The sequence below is a fragment of the Cynoglossus semilaevis genome, chromosome 10 (assembly GCF_000523025.1).
Source record: "Cynoglossus semilaevis isolate Cse_v1.0 chromosome 10, Cse_v1.0, whole genome shotgun sequence".
NCBI classification, from domain to species: domain Eukaryota; kingdom Metazoa; phylum Chordata; class Actinopteri; order Pleuronectiformes; family Cynoglossidae; genus Cynoglossus; species Cynoglossus semilaevis.
The window spans coordinates 5,238,737-5,251,865 of record NC_024316.1 but is presented as its reverse complement, the minus strand read 5'-3'; the positions used below and the strand labels follow the sequence as shown (position 1 = coordinate 5,251,865).

At 41.3% G+C, this 13,129-nt stretch overlaps 2 protein-coding genes across 7 annotated transcripts in view; both read left to right on the top strand.

The window, feature by feature from the left end:
• Positions 1 to 13,129, top strand: part of snphb (syntaphilin b) — a 1,167,912-nt gene that overhangs the window by 844,784 nt on the left and 309,999 nt on the right. The gene's annotated exons all lie outside the window — the stretch shown is intronic.
• Positions 1 to 13,129, top strand: part of atp2b3b (ATPase plasma membrane Ca2+ transporting 3b) — a 43,083-nt gene that overhangs the window by 21,757 nt on the left and 8,197 nt on the right. For 2 of the 5 annotated variants that reach the window (XM_008318347.3, XM_008318348.3), the window contains 10 exons: positions 2,177 to 2,335; positions 2,438 to 2,617; positions 2,861 to 2,948; positions 3,050 to 3,156; positions 3,536 to 3,727; positions 3,808 to 4,021; positions 4,954 to 5,165; positions 6,874 to 6,981; positions 7,391 to 7,573; positions 9,374 to 9,533. In XM_008318347.3, the coding sequence (XP_008316569.1) occupies positions 2,177 to 2,335; positions 2,438 to 2,617; positions 2,861 to 2,948; positions 3,050 to 3,156; positions 3,536 to 3,727; positions 3,808 to 4,021; positions 4,954 to 5,165; positions 6,874 to 6,981; positions 7,391 to 7,573; positions 9,374 to 9,533 (1,603 nt within the window). The remainder of the gene's footprint in view (positions 1 to 2,176; positions 2,336 to 2,437; positions 2,618 to 2,860; positions 2,949 to 3,049; positions 3,157 to 3,535; positions 3,728 to 3,807; positions 4,022 to 4,953; positions 5,166 to 6,873; positions 6,982 to 7,390; positions 7,574 to 9,373; positions 9,534 to 13,129) is intronic. The other 3 variants (XM_008318346.3, XM_008318345.3, XM_017035735.2) reach the window with 2 other exon arrangements.

Below are 13,129 nucleotides of genomic sequence, written 5' to 3'. Positions count from 1 at the left end.
TTAATTTTTTTGCCGATATCCAATATGCCAATATTGTCCAAACACTAAAATTCTGATTCAGATATCAACCGATACCGATATAGGCCTGGTAGTATTTATAGTATCTGTATAAACCACTGTATTAGTTGCTGGGACCTGCATTCCTAATACAACCCCTGATTATTATAAGAAAAAAAATTTAAATCTGCTGCAATGCTGCCATCTGGTGACTTTCACTTTCACATACAGCTGTTTTTCCCCAAAACTATTTTTAAGGCACACCTCATTTGCAAAAACCAAGCATTGCGTTATTGAGTTTTCATTGTTGGAGTAAAAAAACGATAATGATTCTTACAGTAATGACATAACTATGCCATAGTTATATTTATATAACTATATATATCATATATTATATATATATTTATATTTATAATATATATTATATATATATTATAGTTATATTAATATCCGATAATATCTGTCGGCCGATATAACATCCCTATTATTATTATTAATATTATTATTGTTATTATTACTACTACTACTAATAATAATAATAATGATAATAAATATTATTATTAATTTTATTATTGTTACTATTATTAGGTCTGTATGAGAAAAGCCCATGTGGCAAATATACAGGCCTCATAGGCATCTGCAACAGGAACCTCCTTTCTGCCCTCTATCTATTCAAGTTGAATTACATCAAAGTTATAATTAGGTCTTGGAATAAGACAACAACTCTTGGCTGATGTAGTTTGTCTTCTTCCTTGCTCTTCATTAAACCCTCAGTATAATGTATCCCATAATTCTCCCGTGACTGTTTGCTGCAGATAGTGAGTTGTGTTTTCTTTTTCCTGCTTCCTCTCTTGTAGCAGCTGTCTGCCCACCAGGACCAAGAGAGTAAAGTTTACAGTCCGCACGGATGAAAAATAATGAGCTGAAAACTCACAGCAGAGCTCCGTAAATCGGAGCGGAGGCTGCGTCGTCAGCATTCGCTGCTAGTTTTCCCTCACTTTTATTTCAGAAGTGTGTTAGGAGCACTGTTTGGATGCAGCCAAGTGAGGCTGTATACCAGTATACTGTGTTTTCTAAAACACTTCACAGTGATTTTTTCCAAATGTAGGTAATTGTAACTAAAATATAAGCCTGAAACACATGGAGGCAAGTGTAAGGATGTGAGTGTGCGTGTTTACCCCCTCACTGCCAGGGTTGACCGACCTAATTTTAGCTCGCAGCTCGTGCCGTGAGAGTAATACTGTAACTCCACTTCTTGCACAACTTTATTCCAGCTCAGTTACTCACTTGCTTTGTGGCAGCTTCGTGTCACCTCCTTTTTACATCAAGCTCTCTGCAGCCCTCTGCTGTCTGTCTGCAGAGAGCTGTGGGTCTTTCTGGCCTACAGCTGTGTCAGGGAAGAACACAGTCAAAAGGTCTTCACACATGATAGTACAATATCAGAGTCACATCTGTGTGTGTGTGCATGGCACTGAACCACAACACACATTATCGGGAGCAGAGGTGGTGACCTGAGAACGTTTAGAGTGCGTGTCAAACTCTGGCCCGGGGGCCAAATCTGGCCCGTAGTGTTATTGTATTTGACACGCGAGATCATATCAAATGTGTACTAGAGTTGTCCCGTCAGTATATAGTCCCTATATAGTCGCAGGAATTGTAGTATACGGGTGTATGCGCTATGCCATAACACATACTGCATACTTTGAGTTTTGAGTTTGACACCCTGATTTAAAGAATGAAATGACAGATCACCAACAGGCAGACTGTCCCTTTATTTTTCCCATTGAAGTCACAGCCTTATTACCCTTGACTAAATCTGCACTTTTTTAGCTCTTAAATAAATTAAAAAATACAAAATGTATCCTATAAATCTATCAACATGTTTTTAGGGATGGATGCTTTGGCTATTTAAGTTGTTTTCCTTTGAAAAATGTTGAGGACTTCATGAGGGGAGACTGTGATTTCTTTAATTAATGTCTTTTTTTGCAGCCTGCCCCTGGAGGTCACCTATTGTAATACAATGAGCTTAAAGAGTCAATCATTACTTTGGGCTAAATGGTACCACGTTAGGGATGAATACTTAGACACATGAAAAGACAGGCCTGGTTTTGAGTCGTGTGTTGTTGGTTGTGTCTATTTTCTCACCTAATAATAATGACTAATTATGATTAATTTGTAGGTAATTGAACCAATGGCATGTGAAGGTCTGAGAACCATCTGCATCGCGTACCGTGATCTGTCAGGAACTCCAGAGCCAGAGTGGGACAATGAAGCAGAGATAGTGACAGAGTTGACCTGCATCACCATAGTTGGGATTGAGGACCCTGTTCGCCCTGAGGTATGGTCATGTCTTTGATATATATACTTACTTTTAGGAGGATTTTGTATTTTTTGTCGTTTATGTGACCCTACTCTAATAAAATCCTGTTTTTCCCTCGAGGTGCCCGAGGCCATCCGCAAGTGTCAGCGCGCAGGCATCACAGTACGAATGGTGACTGGTGATAACATTAACACAGCCAGAGCCATTGCTGCCAAATGTGGGATCATACACCCTGGTGATGACTTTATCTGTATAGAGGGCAAAGACTTCAACCGACGAATCAGGAACGAGAAGGGAGAGGTGAGTTGAATTGTTTTTTTTTTTATTTGGTTTTACCTTGAAGTAGAACAAAAAGTGTGAATTGGAATAAAGGTTAAAAACCACGTGATTGTGAGGTTGAATTATTTTTTTTGCCTCCTTTGAGACATGTACCTCGGGATCAACACTGACACCTAGTGACATGAAGGAATAGTTTTTAAGATCTCCCTGGATTTCATGTTGACTTTTATAACTCGTCTCTTTTCTTGTCTTTCTCATCGACAGATTGAACAGGAACGAATTGACAAAATATGGCCCAAACTCCGCGTCTTGGCTCGGTCCTCACCGACAGACAAACACACACTGGTTAAAGGTGAGTTTCACACATTTATAATTTCTTTACACGAAATGTATTTGCATCTTTTTTATTCACACATATCAACGTTACTGTCATCACTCTCTCTCTGCCTCCAGGCATCATTGACAGCAACGTCATAGAACAGAGGCAGGTTGTCGCAGTAACAGGAGATGGAACTAATGATGGACCAGCTCTGAAGAAGGCTGATGTGGGCTTTGCCATGGTAACATGAAATTATTAGTGCTACTCATCCTCAACAATGATAACACCCTGCTCACAAATTTAAAACCTTGGCACATTTTGACACCAATGTCATCTTTGAGAGTGACATCAAGAACACCACAAATCTGTTTCCTCCTCTGGAGAACATCGCTCATCTCCATCCATCACTGCCGTTCTCTGCTGTTCAATCTGTTGAATTCCACTTCTTGATGACACCCAGACACCACAAATCTACTAACGTTTTTAACAAAGTTTCACACAACACATCACTGCTGTCCTCCAGAATCTCCATCCCACTCCATACTACACCTACAGTAGTGTTTGCATCAATCCTGTCACCGGCCTCTACCTTCCTCTTGAATTGTCGTACTCTCTGTCAGGGTATCGCTGGAACAGACGTGGCAAAGGAAGCGTCTGACATTATACTAACGGACGACAACTTCTCCAGCATTGTCAAAGCGGTGATGTGGGGACGCAACGTCTATGACAGCATTTCAAAGTTCCTGCAGTTCCAGCTCACGGTCAACGTGGTGGCTGTTATCGTCGCCTTCACCGGGGCGTGCATCACTCAGGTACGCAGAACTTTAAATGCACAGACCACATCACGGTACAAACACATTCACATATTAAACGTCTGATTCTGCCTCCGCAGGACTCTCCCCTGAAGGCAGTGCAGATGCTGTGGGTGAATCTGATCATGGACACGTTCGCTTCTCTGGCTCTGGCCACTGAACCCCCCACTGAGGCCCTGCTGCTACGAAAACCCTACGGCCGGAACAACCCGCTCATCTCACTGACTATGATGAAGAACATCCTGGGTCATGGGGTGTACCAGCTGGTCATCATCTTTACTCTGTTGTTTATAGGTAAACAAGCATTTACACACACGCACACACAAATTCACACAAACACACACATCCACCATATTATGTGGAGCCATTCTTCCCTAGGACTCTTCAGTGGTAAAAGTGCAACCAAGCTAAAACAGGCATGAGCAAACTAAGGCCCGGGGGCCGGATGCGGCCCGTTCAAAAAAAAGTATATTTTCATTATACTTTTTTCTGCAATACCCACGTTTCCCCAATAGATGGCGTAGAAAATAATAAAAGCATTTTAGCATTTTAGCGTTTGTCAAAAGGTTTGCCGAAGTCTGAGCTAGAACCATTTCTTGATTCTCAACCATAGAATACGAATGCCAAATTCAACCTAATAATCAACCCGACGTTCAGAAATTAGGCGCTACTTTTCCATGGTTCTCCATTAGAACCAATCTACTTTATATTCCCAGATAACAGGCACAGTTTAATACTATGGCCATGTTATGTTTTAAATAGTGAAAAAGTCCTTGCCTCACACTCAGTTGCTCCCATGTGTTATTTAGAGGTGATTTACAAATATCCAGTTACATCAGATACAAACGACATACTCTGTATGTCTAAGTATAGCACTGATGTCTTTCTCAGTGAAAGTAATACTTTGGTGTACAAAAGAATCCCTTGTTTTATGTTCATTCTTCCATAGAAAAGGAGAACCCTCAACAGCAACAATATTGCGGGGTTAAATGATGGTTCAAATACTACTACAATAAGCGATTCATCCAATTACAAAAATACAAACGGAAATGTTTAGGTCAATTACGTTTCTTCTGGTCACTAAAACCACCCAGGGTTACACACTGCAGCTTGATGTAAAGTGTGTTCAATCCTAAAGCACTTTCTCAACGGAACAGAACCGGATATGAAACCATAGTTCCTTCTCTCACATATCTTAACTGACCTTCTCCATATTCTACACTCAGGTGAGCGCATTTTTAACATCGACAGTGGCCGCAACGCCCCGCTCCACTCCCCTCCCTCTGAGCACTACACCATCATCTTCAACACCTTCGTCTTAATGCAGCTGTTCAATGAGATCAACGCTCGCAAGATCCACGGGGAGAGGAACGTCTTCGACGGCATATTCTCCAACCCTATCTTTTGTTCCATCGTCCTGGGGACGTTTGCTGTGCAGGTACGGGTAACCCACCGACTTTACACTTAAATCATGCTTCGCTATTTAGGTTCATTGACAGACAGATCATTACAGTATTACAGCTGCTGTGGCACTCTGCTTCAATTACTACTATTCAAATGACCAGGCTAAAGTGATCTACCTATGTTGAAAACATCAAATACATATTTACTCATATATTGTAAACTGAACATACTTTATTTATACATTATATGTTTGGGGACTGATTAAATGCATGTACCAGTTTGGCTGATGTTGAGTCAGTTCTTAGAGCAGAGGTCACCGACCTTTCTGAAACTGAGAGCTACTTCAAGGACACTTAGTAATACAGAGAGTTACTTGTTTAATACAGACTTGACAAACAATGTAATTATAATGCGTTCTGGGACATACAACAGCAGATACTCGTCTTACAATCGTTATTCCACTCATTTGAATATCATTGCAGGTGTAACTGATTCAAAAAGCATAATAGGAGTAGATTTTTGACCCTCTTTTTGACCCCTGTCTTACAGTACGTGGTCACTACTACACTCTAAAGTATTATAGTTATATATTTTTTATTTTTGTTCTAATTGCTTATGATCTAAAAGCACTTTCTCTGTGATCAACTTTCTGATTCTATTTTAATCATATTTTATATGGATTTTTACAAAAGATGAAATAATCATTAGTCAACAATGTGAATGTAGTTATAGCCATACTGTACGTTACTACTTTTTATTTAAACATTACATACACATATCTTTTACAGCATTATTGATCCGTCATGATGTCAAAAACTACAGCATGTGTTCAAATATTACTATTCAAACAAATGAAATGATATCTTATAATTGATGTAAAATAAGGTACCAGACACTCAGAGTGCCCTGCAAATTCTTTTACATAGCAACGTCCTACTGTAACACTGTGCCACAGCACACCTCACATTATTTCCAAAAAATCCGTGTTTATTTTTATCCCTTTAAGCCTAAGCCCTGAACGCGAGGTTAGTGTTTTTTATGGACATTGTTTTTGTGGACTGCTGGAAGACAAATCTCGTGTGACTTGTTTCTGTCTGCTAATACATTTTTAAGTCCGGTTTTGGAACCTGAACTTCACCAACCATCGGAGGGGTTTTTTTTTTTCACATTGAATTTACTTCACGTAGCGGAAAACCGAGTACAGTAAGCAAATGATGACAGCACAGTGGATGTGGGAGGATATTTTTTCCAAAGCTTTTCAGTGCTCCGCAATACTCCGGGGGGGAAAACAAGAGAAGAAAGAGAGCTGACAGTGATTGAGAATGTGAGAGACAAAGAGGCAGTTGAGGAATTTGAACCAACAAAAAAAAGAAGTACAGATGAGAGAAAGCTGGAGACTGGAGGCAGCACGGAGAGGTGGCAGAGTGGCAGTGATAAGTAGGATGGATTCCTCATCCTCCACTCTGCAGTAAGATATTATTACTGTACCATATGCGATACACTGTACGGTTGTCCCGCTGAGAATAATGACTGTGCACTTCAGTGTCAATGATCCTGTTGCTATTTAAAATGCTGTCAATATATCCACTGAAGTATTAGACTCTCAAGAACATGACGTCACCGACATCAACAACGCAGTGTTTTTAGAGTCACCTATAAAGTGACACTCAGACCCAATCACTCAAGCGCTCCTTAAGTCCGTCTGGAGCCAAATGAACATCCTGTGTTTGTGACCTCTGCAGATTGTGATCGTGCAGTGGGGAGGGAAGCCTTTCAGCTGCGCTCCCCTCAACATTGAACAGTGGCTCTGGTGTCTTTTCGTCGGAGTTGGAGAGCTTCTCTGGGGGCAGGTAGGCACCATCAGCCTGTTCGTGTGTCAAACCACACTGACCTCACTCTTGGCAGAAAGGTCTGATTTATATAACGCTAACCCCGAGGTGAAGCTAGAGGAATATTCTGACTGTCAACACCTCCTTGGTGGGTCTCAGGTCGTTAAAACGGGGCGCATAATTTCCTGCATCCGTGGATATGGATCAAAACTTTTTCTAAATTATACCACATTTGTACAAAGCAGTTACATCATGGGCAACTGGACTGTTTAGTATAACTCAGTGTTCTTCAACCTTGGGGTCGTGCCCCTAAGTGGGGTCAGCTGAAATGTCTAGTAACTGATTACAATACAAATCATTTCTGGCCTCAAAAGATCTTAAATCAGTCTCCTCCAGGCCTCAGTTCGGAACTGATCACATTTTCTTCCAGGTGATCGCCACAGTGCCGTCAGAGCGGCTTCCTTGCCTGAAGGAGGCTGGGTTGGGCCTGGAACCTGGGGAGGAAGAAGGGGAGGAGCTGGCAGAGGATGAAGAAGAGATCGACTGTGCCGAGAGGGAGTTGCGGCGTGGACAGATCCTCTGGTTTAGAGGCCTGAACCGCATCCAGACCCAGGTACTATTTCAGGATTCCTTTAAAGCAAATAGAAACCAAATGTTTTTTTTTTGCCAGAGAGACAAAACAGAAAACACAGAGATTTGCAGGAACAGTAACACCTGACCAGAAGCAGGTAGTTGTGGTTATTATAAATTATACTATAAGGTGTTTATTTCTGAAGTCAACAACAACAAAAAAATCCATGAATGTGTCCTGACAATTATTAACAGTATTGGCTTCTTTTTTTTTATAACTTTCAATTCATGTTTCACTGACAGTGGCTGTAACTACGGATGTCCGATATTGTCCAAACACTTAATTTTCAATCCCGATATCAACCGATACCGATATAGGCCTGGTAATATTTATTTATTTATCTGTACAAAGCACTATATGAGTATGAGATTAATTAAATGAGCGACAATGTTGCCCTCTAGTGACTTTCACTTTCATATACAGCTGTTTTTCCCCAAACCCAGGGATTGTGTTGTTGGGTTTTCATTGTCGGAGGAAAAACTGATAACGATTCTTATGCTAATATCGGGCGAACAATATTATTGGACATCCCTAGCTATAACTCTCTGTATATTGAAATAAATGTTGAGCATTTTGAGCAAGGCTGGTTTGATAAACAATCTCTATGCTGATTTTTAAAAACACCTCTGGAGGTTTTTGGGGAAAAAAGTCTAAAATATTATTATTTGGATGAGGAGATTTACTATTCGAAATGCATCTTTTAGTTTCTTTCACCTTAAAAGTCTGTCTCTCCTTTTTTAAATGTGTCGTTTTACTTGTGCCATAAAACACTGACTCCATGTTTTTTTTCTCTCACCAGCACAGCTAAGTATTCTGGTTTGTGTCACTTGGGAGAAATACTTTAGACGCTTCTAGTTTTTATGACAGCTCGTCGCAGACAGCCTTTTGTGAAGGTGGGACAGATCAACATGGCCAACCTTTCTAGACAGTTCTCCAAATGTTGTTGTTGTGAATTTATAAGAAAGTTTCCCATTGGGATGTATTCCACGTAAATACATGCAACTCAATCATTTTGCAGTATTTACAGTTTAAACTTTACAACCACAAAGTCCCTTGGTGAAAATCTTAAAACAGGATTGGATGACAGAACAACAACAACACCAACAGCCACTCGCGAGCAGCCATTGAACTGCAGTTATTGCTTGCTGCTCACATAGGTTCACTCATGGTGGGTCATCCTCATGACTCTCACTCAAGGTGCCTGTAATTTTATATCCAAGGTCAGACTTTGGTTCATAACAAAACACACAACCACATCTGATTCTCATATGCACATTCAGACTTCAACATGTACATGGGTAAGAACCATAACATGTCTGAGAGGCATCTTCATAGACTGTATATAAGAAATGGTCACACGGTTCCAACAGTGAGGTGGCACTGGTGTTTAGGAAAATAAGGCCACTCTTAATTTCCTTGGAGACTTGTGCTCTTTGTCACTACAAAATAAGTGAGATTGACAACCGGACCGTCCTATAGAATTTCGGTTGGAGGCGATGTTAGCCTGTGAATCACAGGGCGTCCTCTCGCACACACTGTCTATTTGATACTTTTTCTCCAAATGGGACTGTAATTGAGACAAGAATCTTTTGACGAAGACATGAAACCAGGGCTTGAGACCATCATCTCACGTCACAACCTGATGCACACTCGCCGTCAAAGATAGTTTCTGTCGTGTTGGATGACTCTGGATGGACCAGAAAACACAACATCACTCAAAACACACTCAGTCGGGCTTTTCGTGCCTTAACTGAGTGCTGCTGTTTTGTCTCTGTCCTGCAGATGGAGGTAGTGAGCACTTTCAAGCGAAGCGGTTCGTTTCAGGGAGCGGTGAGACGGCGCTCCTCTGTGCTCAGTCAGCTCCACGACGTAAACACTATCTCTACCCCCTCTCACGTAGCTCTCTCCACCGCAACAGCCAATACCAGCCCTGCCCCCGGGAGTGAGTCCGCCGAACGCATGCACACAAGCACACACTCACACTCACACGCATACATGCACACGCACATGCAGACACCTTCTCTCTCACACACACAGTCACACCTTGCTGCACGGCACGTGGACTGCAGTACTTTGACTCTTCTCTCTGGTTGTGTCCCCTCCGGCTCGCTAGCTGCTCGTCTGTGTGCAATGTTTCCTCTTTCTTCTGGTCCTCCTCTTTAAACAGCACCCAGGCCTGACTGGCTGTGTACGTCCGGTCCGACCTCGTGCGGACCAAAGCCAGTCCTGGTCCCAGTCCAGAGTCTGTTCATGTTGTATGTTGACCAGTGCAGGAGGCAGCTCGCTCTTCTCTCTCTGTTTGAGGTGTTCAAAAGAAAACACAATCCATGAATTGACTTATTATTAGGAACCCAAATGAAACGTGTTTTTTTATTTTAAAACGGCATAGAGTCTGACAAGTCCAGGCTCTGAGTGTCAGAGAGCAAACAGCGACTCCTCTTGCACCTTGTGCCATTTGTCAGTGAATGAGGTCAAGCGTGGTAAATACAAGGACTGTCGTCTTCTCTTTTGTCTAAAACCAATACGGTACCGTCGTGTCATTTTCGTGACTCCAGTTACAAAGAAAACACTTTGATGTGGTTCCAGTGACACAGATTTTTACGTTCCTATGGCTTCTGCAAAAATGTAAACCTTCGAGTATAAAAAGCCCCATACCCGTACACTGCTGTTTACATTTGAGAAAAGTCTCCGACTCTTTATCTGCTGCTCTTTCTCTCCTCCATTGTTTCTCTGACTGTTTTTTCGGTGGTGAAATTGATATCAACTGGTTATTTCTGTAACAGTATTTCCAGCTTCGACGTCACAAGCTCCGCCCCCTCCCACTAACACGGGTGTCACCAAAAAAAAACAAAGTCTTGAATTTTCTCTCCTGTCCAGTCTGTTTTTCCTTCCTCTTTCTCCCGCCTTCTGTCAATCACAGTTCTCTCCTCTTCTTTGAAACTCACGAGACCAGGTTACAGGTTCCCCGATTGCAGAAATATTCTGGGAAAGGTGTTATTGTTGTTCTCCATTAGTAGAGTTGTTGTTTTTTTTCTTGTAGAAGTATTTAGATTTTACCAGATCTAAATACAGGCTCTTGTGTAGCATATTATAAAGATTTCTTTAGTAAAAAAAAAAAAAAATCTTCATTTTCTTTATTTTTTTGTCATTCTTAATTCCTTAACTCGTTCCTCTTGTCATCCCTCCATCTCCTTACTAGTCTCCTTACGAGTAGCATTCATCCCTCATGTTTTCTTTTGATTTCCTCGTATGTCAGTTCTGTGCGTGTCTGTTTGCAAGTGTGTTCACGTGACGACATTTCTGAGAGCCGTAGTTTGACCTTTGACTGTATGCTTCTCTGTCCGTGTGTGTACGCGCGTGTGTACGTGTGCTCAAATGTTTGCGTCTTGAACGAGTGGGCGCATGCCTACGTGTGGTTGTGCCTGACTCTTCATTTAAATGTCCCCATGTGTCTCCTCAGTTGCCCCCCCCCTCTACCTTGCTTTCTCCTATTTACTCTTTTCCTCCTTCCATTTCATGCTGCCTTCCTCCCTTCCTCCTCATGTTGCTCCATCACTTCTTGCTAAATTAAATACAGAGAGACACAATCTGTCACCGTCAACACCCCGATTCAGTACCACTTTTTTTTCTCTGCCATCACTTTATCAGCTAGATAGAAAGTACCAGCAGGCCTGTTATTGTTAAATATATCCATTCAAACGATTAGGTTCCCATTCCCTCACTGGTGGCTTTCCTTTTCAGTGCATTCCCTTATACTTGGAGAGTATGAGGAGATGTCCAAATCCACTCTTCAACAGCAGTATGGCACTCGTCTGCATTGTCATCTACCTGTTTATCAGTTCATGCCAAAGATTGAAACCTTTGGATTTGGACAAGGAAGGAATGCTTTTGTATGAAGGGAAACCACAGAAAAATAATATGTAGGTCATATTTATTGCTGCCATCTGAAGATCACACTGCACTAGCTGTGAGATACCCTAAAACAAAACATTTTAGTTAGAAGGTTTAAAACAAACAAACAAACAAACAACGAGGCTACGACTCCATCACCGTCCTAACAGCTCAGCTCTGCTCTGCGTTGTCAATGCTGTCTTCCAAGGAAACTTGTCATGAGCTAAAGAGTTGCCATGACATGGAAGGTCGTGTGAAACAGTTTTGGCAACAGAAACGTTATTGCTACGTAGGTTTTAGCAAGCTTCTTTTTTCTTTCTCATTTGTGCTGTATAAGAGTTGGAACATGGTATGCTGCATGACTGCCTTCTCTTCATCTTCCTCCTCTCATTTCTGCTGCTTCATGCTTTTTTCTTGCTATTTCCGAAAAGTTACCAAACTATTTTTTTTGTTTCTAATAAATAGAGTAAACATAAACAACCAGGTTTAACCACTAGCGAAGGGCCTTCCTGTTTAATTTGGTTACCACCCACCTTTATATTACCAGCTTTGACCTACTGATGTGTTTAAAAATGGATGACCTTGTAAAGTCTAACACTGCCTGGGGTTGCCATTTTGGCTGCAGTCCCTTGTCTCACCATTAGTGGGTGTCTAAAAAAATCACCAGCAACTATACACACCCCTATTTGGAGGCAGCATCACACACAGCATTGGCTAGAACCAGAAGCTAACAATAACAATGCTGGTATATTGATGTTTTATGTTTACTTTTGTCTTGAATTCTTTTGAATAATAACCAGCAAACTAAAATGTGGCACCGCTAGGGAGTTACAAACCCTATCATACCAGGCTGCTGATTGGCTCCAGCCCCCTGGGAACCTTGATTAAAGAACAACAGTTAAATGAATTGGCATTTTAGCATTTAGAATACCAAAAATATCCTATAAAACAAATTAATAAATGTTGTACTTTTACTGATGATTTGACTTCAGATGATAAGGATACATCGTGAGGTCCTCCCTCAGTCCGATGACTGCTTTAATGCAGTATAATGCTGTACTGCTCCAACTGCAGTATTCTACTCTTATCTTCACTAATAGACTCATATTGAGAACTCTACAGATCAGGGCTGACTGTCAAGAGAGTATCGAGTTTGTAACTGGTATGATGAAGAAAGACCCCCAAAACACTAGAGGGGGAACCGAATATTTCAATATCATGAATCATTAAAATGATCCAAAAATCCACTTTATCTCACAGTCATGCTGAGCTGCTTTAACGTTCATCAAGTTAGAGAGAAAATAGGTCCAAAAAGTGCAGATCAGAGCCAATTCAACGATGATTTCCTAATGAGATGTAAACTGTAGACAAGTAGACAGTTGAAGGTCGTGTTACTGAGAACTTAGAACGTGTGTGGGTGTGGCACCCCTGGTGGAAGACCTTGGTAAGAGATGTGAACCATTAACCAGTCATTTATCTCACAGCTTCATTCCTGTATTTACGTTGCAGTTTGTTCTCATCAGCACTTGATTTGCACACAGCAGCCTCTCTACCTTGTGGCACCTTTTTCTCCAACCCCTCTCTTGAACTTTTTTTTTTTAACCGTCGGCGTTTTTCCATCAAGCTCTGCTGAAACAGCCAACAGGG